The sequence below is a fragment of the Pelmatolapia mariae genome, linkage group LG6 (genome assembly GCF_036321145.2).
Source record: "Pelmatolapia mariae isolate MD_Pm_ZW linkage group LG6, Pm_UMD_F_2, whole genome shotgun sequence".
NCBI classification, from domain to species: Eukaryota; Metazoa; Chordata; class Actinopteri; order Cichliformes; family Cichlidae; genus Pelmatolapia; species Pelmatolapia mariae.
The window spans coordinates 8,082,838-8,095,369 of record NC_086232.1 but is presented as its reverse complement, the minus strand read 5'-3'; the positions used below and the strand labels follow the sequence as shown (position 1 = coordinate 8,095,369).

The following is a 12,532-nucleotide window of genomic DNA, read 5'->3' as shown; positions in this document are numbered from 1 at the left end:
TATATACAATACTATACATATACAATCATATTTCCTACTTGTACTTTATTCACATGATTACTCTGTAATATAACAACTGACGATCAAAGATGATCATTTGTTAAGTGGCACTGTGAAGTAAACTCACACACTGGGTTAGAGCGGTGACCCTCGTAAGCACAGGAGTAGCTGTCGGGACCATCAGCATATTTTGCTTATAAGGAAGAAGATTCTCCAAGAATTTCCTCTTCATTCTTATACCAGACAAAGGATGAATGACCAGAAGGAAAACAGCTGCTCTGACAGATCAGCTGTGGGCCAGTGGAGGACCAAACCACCTGTACCTGTATATCTGGATCTGCAAAGAAAAATGTCAAAATTTACCTGACTTAGATCCACCGTTAACAGGTTGCTTTTCAGGATGCAGTAGAATATTGCTCTGTATAAGTATTACAAGCAGTGTTGGGTGTAATCTGTTCCAAAGTAACAGTTTACTGTAATCACATTACATTTGTCAGTAACACATTTCATGTAATTCTTCATTTATCTGCTTGCACTACAATCAGCTGATTTTAGTTCATGTGCAAGAACTAGGGCTAGAACAAGAACATGATGATGCCGCTTTAGCGTTGAAAGCCCTAGCAAGAGCGAAAAAGATGATAGAGGGGTTCTGAAACTTTTCAACTTTTTGAACTTTTCAGGAACAGAGATATTGGCGTTACTTTTATTTTTATGCACAATATTAGAAGAGTGCAATGGTAAACCAAAAACTGCTCCAGGAAAGAAACAACTTAATTATGCTGCTAACACAAGCATCTGCACATATAGCATGGTATCGCTAAGCTAGCCAAGAACCCAGAGTGATGCTAAAAACGAGTGTATGCCAGCACAGCAGCCGGACCCTTTAAATAAGCATCAGAAGTTTCTACACAAATGAAGAATGTGTCTTGCTGTCATGATGCACAAGAAAGTGGTACAGAAATAGAATACAGAATATATAAAATATTGATATAATAAATATGAATATAAGTGCACACAATAGAAATATGCACTATCTACCTAAAGATATTAGAATACAAATCAGTGTAAGCATGTAACGGTTATGAGCAGGACGAGGAAGGAAACTGTTCTTGTAACAAGAAACAAAGTCACTGATGAGCAGTCAGGCTTACACCACTGTAGCCTAACCTTCATTTCTGCTTGCATATGTTTTTACAGTAGAACAACTGAGGCGATGGCTTTGAAGTATCATTAGGCTGTTTTTCATCTTTGTTTTTTGGTATTTGACCAGTAGGGAACAGGGGAAGTGTCTTGCCCAAGGACACAACAACAGAGACTGTTGGAGCCGGGGCTCAAACCGGCAACCTTCCGATTACAAAACGAACTGCCAACTCTTGAGCCACGATGACGTGTTGAGATTAACACTGCACTATACATAGTATTAGGGTTATAATACAGATAAATAATTATTAGTCAGTCAGTACCTGTGACAGTCAGAGTTGTTCCAGGTGAAATGTTCCCCCATTGAAATGATTGCGTTGTGAATTTGAAGCGGTATTCTGCAGAGTCAGTCTTTCTCAAGTCACTGATTCTCAGAGTGGAGCGCCCTTTCTCTCTTTCGAGGAACTGAAAACGATCTGCATGTTGGGAGTCTTTACTAAGGTCCCATAGTAGAAAGTGAGTTCCCAACCAACGACTACGATCAGGTCTGAACCAGAATTTTGACACAACAGGATCTGTGTGATAGGATGTGCAAGAAATGTTCACTGATGAGCCTTTGAAGGCACAGATTCTTCTTTCAGTGTAATTCACTCTGTTGCAGTACTGATTATAGCCACCTGAAAAACAGAATCCTTTTCAAGATCGCCATGAAAACACAGTTTTGCAAACATTTACTGTCTTTGAACAGTCTTCTCCATGTTAAAGATATCTTACTACAGTACATTAAGGAACAGATGTACATAATAAATATTGCATAAGCGCAATCTGGTATCTGGCATTTGAAAAGTATTGTCTGTATTTACAAAGACAGCACAGAGAAAAGGTTGCGTTTATGAGGTGGGAACACATTTCTACGAGGGTCTTTGTCAAGGCACAAAATATAGGGAGAATATTCAAATGAAGTACATAAATGTATTTACTAATGTTTGTTACACACAATTTACTGCTGACACACAGAATAAAAGCATGGCTTAATTTTGTGTGCTCACAATTCCCATTTGGCCCATTTGGGAAATCTGGCCGTGAAACAGCATCATATCCCGCTGAGACCCTTTGTACTAATATGGGGAAATTGCATTTTGTCTTAGATTTTATTAAGATAATATTTTATTGATGTGTTGTGCTGTACTGCCCTAACATATTGTTATTACGTTCTGCTTAAAGATGATGTTCAGTTTTGATACTTTTCAGATCCAACTAATCACAAACAGCTCGGAGAAATTTAATATACATCCCAAACAAGGGAGCAAGGAGGATTTACTCCATTATTTGATACAGCAGCTGAAAAATAAGCTGCTGCAGTTTCTGCTCCTTTGCTTTGATATTTTTATATTAATATGATGGATTTGTTTAGTTGTGTATTAAAAGCTAAATGAAAGTCAACACTGAAAGCTAAAGAGTGAAAATAATTTCCTTTGTTTTTAGTCCACAGGCGGTATGGAGTTTAATTCATTCATGGATTTGTTTTCACTTCTCACTGTAGCCTTGCTGCTCACAATCATTTATTCATTTACTGCAACAAACTGAGTCTTTAAAGCGGAACTAAAGGCAACACTCGTGCTCTACCGGAACCTCACCACGTGACACAGGCGGAAGTAAACAAACTAAGGCATCATTACCGTCCCACGTTTGTGTGCCTGATCACAGAGTCTGCTGTATTGTGTTGTGTGAGCTGAGTGTGTGAGCTGCCGCAGTAACAATGCCTTCAGTTCAGTATCTGAGAGAGTTTATCAACGAGCGACTAACTGCTGCTGCTGAACAAATATTCTTGGAGTTTGAAAAAACGATCGTCCAGTACGAGCAAGAGATCGACCGTCAGCGCAGACTGATGGCTATCACCTGGAAACCCGAAATAAAGCTGCACAGGACAGGTGAGTGTCACTCTGATGGAGGATCCTAATCACAGCTCTGCGGGACATTTATTATTGTGAGGGCTTTTTGGAGACGTAAGTAAGCAAAATGTATTTATATACCACTTTTGACTAGGGATGGGTACCGGGTGTTGTCGGTTCTGACATAAACGCTAGTAACCAGACCGAAAAGCAGCGCACATTTCGGTGCTTTATTTGGGTGCTTTTTTTTTTTTTTACTGAGATGTCATACACTTTGGATTCTAGCCAATCATTTTACCTTTGCAAGCGTAGTAGGCGGGCCCAGGTACGTACGTTCTTTTAGAGCAGAGCTACAGATTAAAAATGCCCAAGGCGAAGCGGTCAAAAGTCTGGCTGTACTTCACAGCAAAAGATGCAAACTCAGCAGCCTGCAACAAGTGCTTTAAGCTGATACTGTGATACTGTGCAAAGGAGGTAACACCTCGAATCTGATGAAACACCTGGCGACGTATAGCATTTTGTTAAAAGCTGAGAAATGCACCGTATTTGATAGCTTGCTGCGAGAGTCAGCAACATCCCCCAAAAACCCGAAGAGTAGAGTCCTGGCCCCTAGCCCTGCCAGTGTAGCAGAAATGATGACGGATGATGATGGCAGCAGCCGTTCTTTTCTGCGTGAGTAGCTTAATGTTGTTCATGTGTAATTTACGTTGAGTAGGCTAACCACGTTATTAAATTAATGCATGTAAGGTGAAGTAGCCGTGGTAATTACATGCGGCTGTCTTCTTGTTTGATGGCAGATAGTCCCTTCACCCTGGCCAAAAAGGCTAAAATGACCAAAGAAAAAGGTGGGAAACAGCTAAACATGAGAGGTTTTTGGACAAAGTTTGTGTTTTTTCCATTGTTTAAGCACTGCTTCCAGCCAAGAGTGATACCATATATGCCCTATAGCTGCAGAAAAGTCTAAAATTGTTATCGTTTTACAAAAAAACAGCTAAACATGAGAGGTTTTTTGATAAAGTTTGTGTTCTCCATTCTTTAAGCACCGGTTTGAGCACCGTTTAAGCACCGGCACCGTTTCAAAAGTACCGGTTTGGTACTGGTATCGGATAAAACCTAAACGATACCCATCCCTACTGAAGACAGATAAAAATAAATAAAAATATATATATTGGGAACTACAGTGGACGACAGAGAAAAACTGCACTGTAGGCTCCACCGAGCGAGATACTTAGTGGTGAGATATGTCGAAGATATGTCGTCCACTGGCTTCACCCCATTCTTGGATCGCAAGCAGTCACTCTGAGACAGTGAAGTCCAACTTCAAATCTGTATTCTGCAAAGCATCTCCATATGGTGGTCACGAATGCCACTAGTGATGTGTCAGTGACGAAAGAAATGGCTCTTAGAGCTGGATCTTTGAAGTGAATGACGCAAGCAGGCTCCTTATTGGGAGCCGTGTTTTTTTTTCTTCTTTCTCTCACCCTCCCTCTTGCACTTTTTTTCGCTTCACTCCGCACACGAGCCTTGTGCTTTGCGTTGGGAAGAGGGGGGAGGGACGGTAGTTACACTCGCAGTAGCACAGGAACAAAGCGGGAGGGAAAGAGGGGAAAGCATACAAGCTCCGAAGCGCGTACAAGCTCCGAAGCGCATACATGCTCTGAAGCGCGTACACAATACCATGTCAAGCTCTGAAGCGCGTACACAATACCATGTCAATATCAATTCAGTCTGATTTTGCCTTCCAAAATAAAAGCCTTTTCAAATTGCCCATATCTGACTTACTCTTGGAACGATTTCGAAATGTTTTAAAATGGAAAATTCCTGTTTCCACAGGGTAATTCCACTTTAGATCAACAGTATACAACCCCACAGTGATACCATGTCAATATCAAGTCAAGTAAAGTGGAAGTATCCTGTGGAAACAGGCATTTTCCATTTTAGAGCATTATGAAATCGTTCCAATAGTAAGTCAGATATGGGCAATTTGAAAAGGCTTTTATTTTGGAAAGCAAAATCAGCCTGACTTGAAATTAATATGGTATCACTGTGGGGTTGTATACTGTTGACCTAAGGTGAAATTATCCTGTGGAAACAGGAATTTTTTTTCTATTTAGAGCATTTTGAAATTGTTACAAAAGTAAGTCATATATGGGCAATTTCAATGGGCCATTACTTTGGAAAGTAAAATCAGACTGACTTGATATTGACATGGTATCACTTTGGGGCTGTATACTGTAAATACAGAGTGAAATTATCCTGTGGAAACAAGAATTTTCCATTTTAGAACATTTTGAAATCGTTAGAAGAGTAAGTCAAATATGGGCAATTTCAACGGGCCATTAGTTTGAAAGGCAAAATCAGACTGACTTCATATTGACATGGTATTACTGTGAAAAACACTGTGGTTGGATAGTGTTGATATAAACTGCAACTAGTCTTTGGAAATACGACTTTTGCTTTTAAGAGCATTATGAAGTCATTGAAAGAGTAGTTCAAAAATGAAAATTCACTGGGCTTTTACTTTGAAATCCAAAGATGGCCTTGATATTGACAGGGTGGTATTAGGGTACAAGGTTGTGTCATGTAGATCTAACATTAGAGTTTGTAAGCAATCCTTATTTATATGTTATTATGTTTGAAGTCGGCATTTATTTTGAAATCCAGTTTCCACATCCCTTCCCTTAATACTTTGAATACACAGGGAACAGAACACAAACACAAAAAAAGTCTGGAAACTGTGCTGGGCTCTCCGTCTTTTCAAGCTTACCATCTTGTTCATTTTTCCTGAGATAGTTCTGGCACAGCTTGGACTTATGTTTTGGCTCATTATCTTGCTGACCAACTAGGTGCATACCAGAGGGTACTGCATGGTGCTGCAGAATGCTGTGATAGCTGTTTTGGTTCAGGAAGCCTCTCACTCACTGTGCAAGTCACTGACCCTGGATCCAGCAAACAGCCCCAGACCATCACACTTCCTCCTCCATGTTTGAGAGTTGATGCCACACACTGTGAACCATCCTTTCCTCTCATCAACGGCCCACAAAGATCCTGCATGATGAACAGAAAATTTCAAGCTGTGCTTGAATCTGTTGCCCTGTGAGCCGTAATTCACGCAAGCTGTTAACTCTCAGAAACTTGTCCCCTGATTCAGTCGTGTCTTTGGGTCTGCCAGACCTCTTCCTGTCAGAGTTTGTTTCTTTTGATGTTGAAGGAAACTGTACTCACTGACACCTTGACTTTTTTGCAGTGTAGCAGAGACCTACATTTTTCAGTTATATGATGTTCTGTCTATTTTCCATTGTTAATTGCCTTTTTCTTGCCAACACACTACTTTCTGCAGTACAATACTGTTCAACTGATGCTCCAGAGGGTATGTAACCACAGTGTGTTCCAACACTGCTTTTATGCAGACAGAGGGGGCTGTAAGTAATCCAGAAAAGTGGGAACCCCTATAGCACATGTGTCAAAGTCAAGGCCCGCGGGCCACATCCGGCCCGGCGTACATTTATGTATATGTACTATTATTGTTATGCATAGCCCAGCGATACGAGGCGCTAATAATATACAAAATACAAATCCCATAATGCAGCGCTGTAGCCTCCTTGCTGAACGCTAGGCTAACTGGGAACATTCCCGCGTCAATCAAGTCAAACTTCTGTTATTGCGAAGCTAGCCGCTCACAATGGTGGAGAGAAAAGTTGATTCTGAAAGCAGAGCCTTTCAGCGCCAGTGGGAGACTGAATATATGTTTACAGACATTGCTGTGTCTAATTAGTGGAGCTAATGTGGCTGTAATTAAGGAATTTAATTTAAGACGGCACTACGAGACAAAACGTCAGGATAAGCTGAAAAACCTAAATGCAGAGCAGAAACTAAAGAAAGTAGAAGAGCTAAAGAAGAAGCTAACATTTCAGCAGACTTTTTTCATCAGAGCAAAATCACAAAGTGAAGCTGTTGTGAAATCAAGTTTTATTGCAGCAGAGGAGATAGCCAAATCAGCCCGGTACCACTCTGAAGAGCTGCATGATGAAGGTGTGCGACGTCTTCTGTCCAGACAAAACGCAGATTTTGGCAAATGTGAGCCTGAGGAGAAATACGATTGCTGATCGGGTTTGTGAGATGGCCACTGATTTAAGAACACAGTTGTGTGAAAGAAGCAAAAACTTTATTGCATACTTTCTTGCTGTGGATGAAAGTATAGACATGATGGACATTGCACAACTGGCCATCTTCATCCGTGAAGTATTGAAATATTGAACATTAAATCGTTGCACGGGACAACGACAGGAAAAGACATTTTTTAAAAGGTATGTCAAAGTGTAACCGACATGAAACTGCCCTGGGACAAACATGTTGGACTTACAACAGATGGAGCGCCGGTGTTGTGCTGTGAAAAAAGCGGACTAGTCAGCAGGATGCGAGTAAAGATGCAGGAGGAGAACTGTACCGGTGAGTTAACAGCATATCACTGCATCACACACCAGGAAACGCTGTGTGGTAAAGTCCTAAAAATGGAGCATGTAATGATCACCGTAACGCAAACCGTAAATTTTATCTGAGCTAAAAGTTTAAATCACCGTCAGTTTCAGTCTTTTATGTGGGAAATAAATTCAGAGTTTGCCGACATTCCTTATCATACTGAGGTCTGTTGGCTGAGTTGGGATAAAAATTCTCAAGAGTTTTTGAGCTCAGCAAGGAAATCTGTCAGTTCATGGACATGACATGTATGATACGGTGAAGGCATTTCAAGTGAAGCTGTCACAAATGCACCAGTGCAACCTGCCTCACTTTCCCTGTTGCCAAGTAATGTTGAACCAAGTCAGCGGACTTTGCTGAACTGCACCTGTGCAGATTCAGATGGAGCTGCAGTGTAATGATACACTCAAGGGAAAGTACGACATTGAATGGGCCGCACAGTTTATTAGTTCCATTCCTGAAGCAATACCCCAGCTCTGTCTACATGCGCCTCCAACCTTGTGTATGCTTTCATTTATTTTTTCTGGGGTTTTGGCAGCATGTTCATATTTCTAACTTGCTTAATTTTGACAGGATATAGTTTTATAAAGAGCAAAATATTTAAAGTTAAAGTTTATTTTAAAAGTTTATTTAATCTGGAATAATATTCCTGTCTGTTTTTATTCATATTTATGTTTTAAAAAACATTGTTTTAGTGCGTTCAATAAATGTTTATCTTGTTTGGCCCGCGACCTAAAGTGTGCCTTGAGTTTTGGCCCCCTGTGCAATTGAGTTTGACACCCCTGCCCTATAGGAAGGACCAGCTTTGAAGGCTTGATCGGCCTCCATTGCTGCAGAGCAGCTTTAAATTGTTAACCCATGTTGGTTTCCCTGAAAAACTCATTTTTGTATAATACTGAAATGTACATTATTTTCCAGTTTTGGTAACCTTACCTTTAAAAAACCCCAAAAGCTTCTAGCAGTTCACCACTTACCTTTGTACCATTTCAAGCTATTATTTGGACGTGAACAACTTAAATTGCAATAAATAACTGAAATTATTGAAATTAGGGTGTTCTAAAACTTTTGACCAGTAATGTATGTGTTTCATCAGCCTACACTTTTAGGATTAACTTCCTGTTCAGTGTTTGCGCCACTCAAATACACCACGGCCCTCCATGTGAACAGTTTTGATCATGTGGTTTCATAAATTAGGATTTGGGTAAAAGGAAATAAATCTGGTACAGTTCATTTTTAAAAAATCCAGTACAGCTCTAATATCTTTTAAATATAACAGATAATAAAACGGCAATAATTTAAATACTTTAGAAATCTAACAGAGCATCTTAGAACTTTAAAGAACATCATTCTTTTAATTAGATGGCTCTGGTTGGGTGTGGTTTGTGGTTCAGCTACAGGAGAGGGGTGGAGCTGTGGGTTCAAGGTGGGGCGTCAGAGGAGGCTGACCCCTACAGCCGATCATGTCTCCCACATTTGAGTGAGTTTCCAGGACATGAAGACAGAACTTTGTGCGGTGTGTGCTTTGAACGGCCTGTTCTTCTCTAGTAAAACAGCAGCTGAGTGCGTCTTAGGGACTTGAAGTCAAAAAGCTGTCTCCTGAATCATTTGAGCACTTGGTGAATCACTGGTTTCCAACCAGGAACCTCCTTGTTATTAGACAACACTGCCACTACCATGCTGTCAGTTAGCACTGAATTCACTTTCACCAGTTACTGGAGTCGAGCTAAATATCTCAGTTAGAAGGTATGTAAATGCTACATAAAAGAGCGCCCGCTTGTGGCTCTGAAGCTTGAGTTCCTCTGTGTGAGTTCTTGGTTTAGTGATTCCTCAGCTCACTACAGTATATTTATTATCTACAGCTTTTGTACTGCAGCTTGTGATATACCCTCCTCTGTCCTTATTGCTGGACTTCCCCTGTTCATGGGCTAACTTGTGGAGTACGGTGTGTATTCTTTCTGTATTCATTTGTGACCTTTTTTTCTTGTAGCTGATTTTTAATGCGAGTTGATTTATCTGTTAACTGTGAGGATTCGGCCAACATTTCTGCATTTCTCTGGTATTTTCAGCATCTGACGTCTGTCATCATCAGCACTAACAATAGGTGTAAAACGTCTGTGTGTTTCTGACTGAAACACTTTTAAGCCTTGTTTTAACAGTATGCACTGCTCAAAAAATCAAAGGAACACTTTTTAACCAGAGTATAGCATCAGGTCAGTCAAACATATTGATCTGGTCAGTTAAGTAGCAGAGTGGGTTAGGGACAGGAATCCAAGGTCCTGGACTGCTGGGCACTGGCTATCCTCAAAAAGCGGTTCCTGGTAGTCCAATTCAAGTAATTCAGTTGTTAGTCTGTCTGGTTATTGATCCCGCTGCTCTTGCACATGTGCTACAATCAGCTGATTTTAGTTTGTATTAACCCCGATTCTTTTGTCCCCATGATAGAACAGAGAAAACAGACTCATAGTGTGTTAAAACATTTATATTTCTTTTTATTCAATCATCTTCCGGAAGAGAGAGACCCCTGCACAGTCCAAAAGCCAGTTGCAGGATCTCTAACATTAGAATCATAAACGGTGTCTCATATAGGTATTATTTTGGTACTTTACACGTCAGTTTCAATACAAACATTGCTTATATGGCAAAGTTCCTCTTTTCTGTCTGGTTTTCTGTAGTTATAAATATACTTGTACAGCTCTACACTAACTTCCTGTATTCAGTCTGGGTGAGCACTTAGTTTGTGAGTCAAAAGTGGCCTTGCTGTACAAACCTTCATTATTAAAGTACATAAAACAATATAATAAGAAAATAAGGATAATAAGGATATATTAATTACATGACATTTGCCATATGCCATTACATTTATTTTCATTGCACAAAAGGAGGAGACCATGATGGTAAAGTAGAAACTGCATCTAGGACAAAACAGCTGCTAACACAACTATGGCTCTGTGCAAGCACCTGTGCAGACAGCATGCTAACGCTAAGCTAGCCAAGAGCCATAGATATCAAGCATAATTTAATTATTTTTTTTGTGTTGTCTATTTGCTCAGTATGATTTTTTTTTTTCCTCTATTATCACATCACTTTTCTTTTAATTGTCTCCTTTTTCCCCTCCAGACGTCCCACAGCAGCATGTCTGTAAGGAGGAGGAAGTTGTCGCTGACCAGCAGCTGTGGAACCAGGAGACGAGCTCCAATCTGGACCAGGGGGAACCAAAACCTCCAAAGATTAAAGAGGAACAGGAGCAACTCTGTAGCAGTCAGGAGGGAGAGCAGCTGGTACTGAAGGAGGAGATTGATGCCTTTATGGTGACTGCTGCTGAGGAAAAAGACCACAGTGAACCAGAACCAAAAAGAGACCATCTAAACTGTGTCAGCTCTGCTGTAGCTGTGAGAGAATATCAGGGAGCAGGGAAGAAAGAAGGTCACAATAATGTAGAATACCAACCTACACCAGACAGTCAGTGTAAGTCTGACAAAACTAAAAAGTCTTTAAAATGTGATGTTTGTGGAGAAGTCTATAAATATAATTATGAAATGGATATACATTATAGAATCCATACAGAGGGGAAGCCGTTTTCCTGTAAAACATGTGGGAAAAAGTTTGTACATAGGTGTTCTGTAGTGAAGCACATGAGAATCCACACAGGTGAGAAACTATATCATTGTAAAATATGTGGAAAAAAGTTTGTACATAGTTCTTTAGTGAAGCACATGAGCGTCCACACAGGTGAGAAACCATATCATTGTAAAACATGTGGGAAAAGGTTCAGCCGTAACAGTAATTTAACAGAGCACATGAAAATCCACACAGGTGAGAAACCATATCATTGTAAAACTTGTGGGAAGGCATTCAGGCGTGGTACTCATTTGTTTCGCCACATAAAAATACACATATAGAGGTGTACTCTTTTAACAAGATTAACAGTTTAGCAAGCTGTGTAGAGCGCAAAGTTAAACAAGTCAGCATAGTAACTAATGGTAGACACAGCATGGTAGGAAGGAGGTTATGGTAAGAGTTTCATTTTAAAAGTAGGCGGCACATTTTGACAAATTATTCTATTGTGCTAGTAAGCACTCTCTGCTTACGACCAAAGTTTTAGGAGTGACGACGGTGAGAGAGCGAGAGAGAGAGTTTTGAGATGTGAGAGATTTGTGACACTAGCGTGTATGGAGTGTGTAGTTAATGTGTTGTGTAGCTGTTAGTTTTGTTTTGTGTGTCAGAACAATGATGCCGAATGTCACAGTTGCTGCCATAAAGCCACTAAAGGCAGATTACAGTGTAAACGCTGTCTCCAGGTGGAAAACAAGAGGAGTGATACACCACTGGCTGTCAGGCCTGCAGGTATCAGGCCTGTGATGTTCTCCTCTGTCTTACAGTGGACAGAAATCATTTTTTTTTGGATTGGCACAAATAATTTGTGCGGCATCTTATTTGATGCAGAATCGGAGTGTTCTGTAAATGCAAGTTTTTCCTGCATTTTTAGATAAATAGTTGCATGTAACTTTTTTATTTGCAAAACTCGTGCATAGGTTTATTAAATTTACAATTTCTATTTGCATTTCATGTTATGAAAATGATTTGTGAAACATGTTTTTTGTTGTTGTTACAGTAAAAAATATCTGATTTCATGTTGTTGTTGTTGTTGTTGTTGTTGTTTTTAATCAATTGTACTAATGAAAACATAACTGTAAATTCAGATGTGAGGTTGTGCTGAAAAGAATGATACCAAACAAGGCAAGTAGACATGTAGAGGTCAAATCAACCCTGGACCTCAGAGGGTTAAACTTTTTTTCCTAAAGTAACACAATAGTTACTTTTCCTTGTATTTAGTTACTTTTATAATATTGTAACTAAGTTAATAACTGAGTTACAATAGTATAGTTTTTTGAAAACGTAACTATAACTAATTACTTTTTCAAAGTAACTTGGCCAACGCTACTGAGGAGTACATTTTTTATGTAGAAGTTGTTAAACAGTTTCCTAACTGAATGAAGTGCAAACCAGAACGTACGTTTGTTATT

The 12,532-nt window shown here is 39.8% G+C and overlaps 1 protein-coding gene across 1 annotated transcript; it reads left to right on the top strand.

Annotated features, from left to right (window-relative positions):
• The first annotated feature begins 2,787 nt into the window (after positions 1 to 2,787).
• On the top strand, positions 2,788 to 12,034 carry LOC134628429 (zinc finger protein 37-like). Its single transcript, XM_063475104.1, has 2 exons — positions 2,788 to 3,071; positions 10,626 to 12,034. The coding sequence occupies exons 1-2, from the start codon at positions 2,900 to 2,902 to the stop codon at positions 11,405 to 11,407; spliced, it is 954 nt and encodes a 317-aa protein (XP_063331174.1). The 5' UTR covers positions 2,788 to 2,899; the 3' UTR covers positions 11,408 to 12,034.
• The last annotated feature ends 498 nt before the right edge of the window (positions 12,035 to 12,532 follow it).

Excerpts from the sequence above, each read along its gene's own strand:
- LOC134628429 (XM_063475104.1), top strand. The coding sequence starts at position 2,900 with ATGCCTTCAGTTCAGTATCTGAGAGAGTTTATCAACGAGCGACTAACT. Across the intron at positions 3,072-10,625 it reads AATAAAGCTGCACAGGACAG|ACGTCCCACAGCAGCATGTC; the intron begins GTGAGTGTCACT and ends TTTCCCCTCCAG.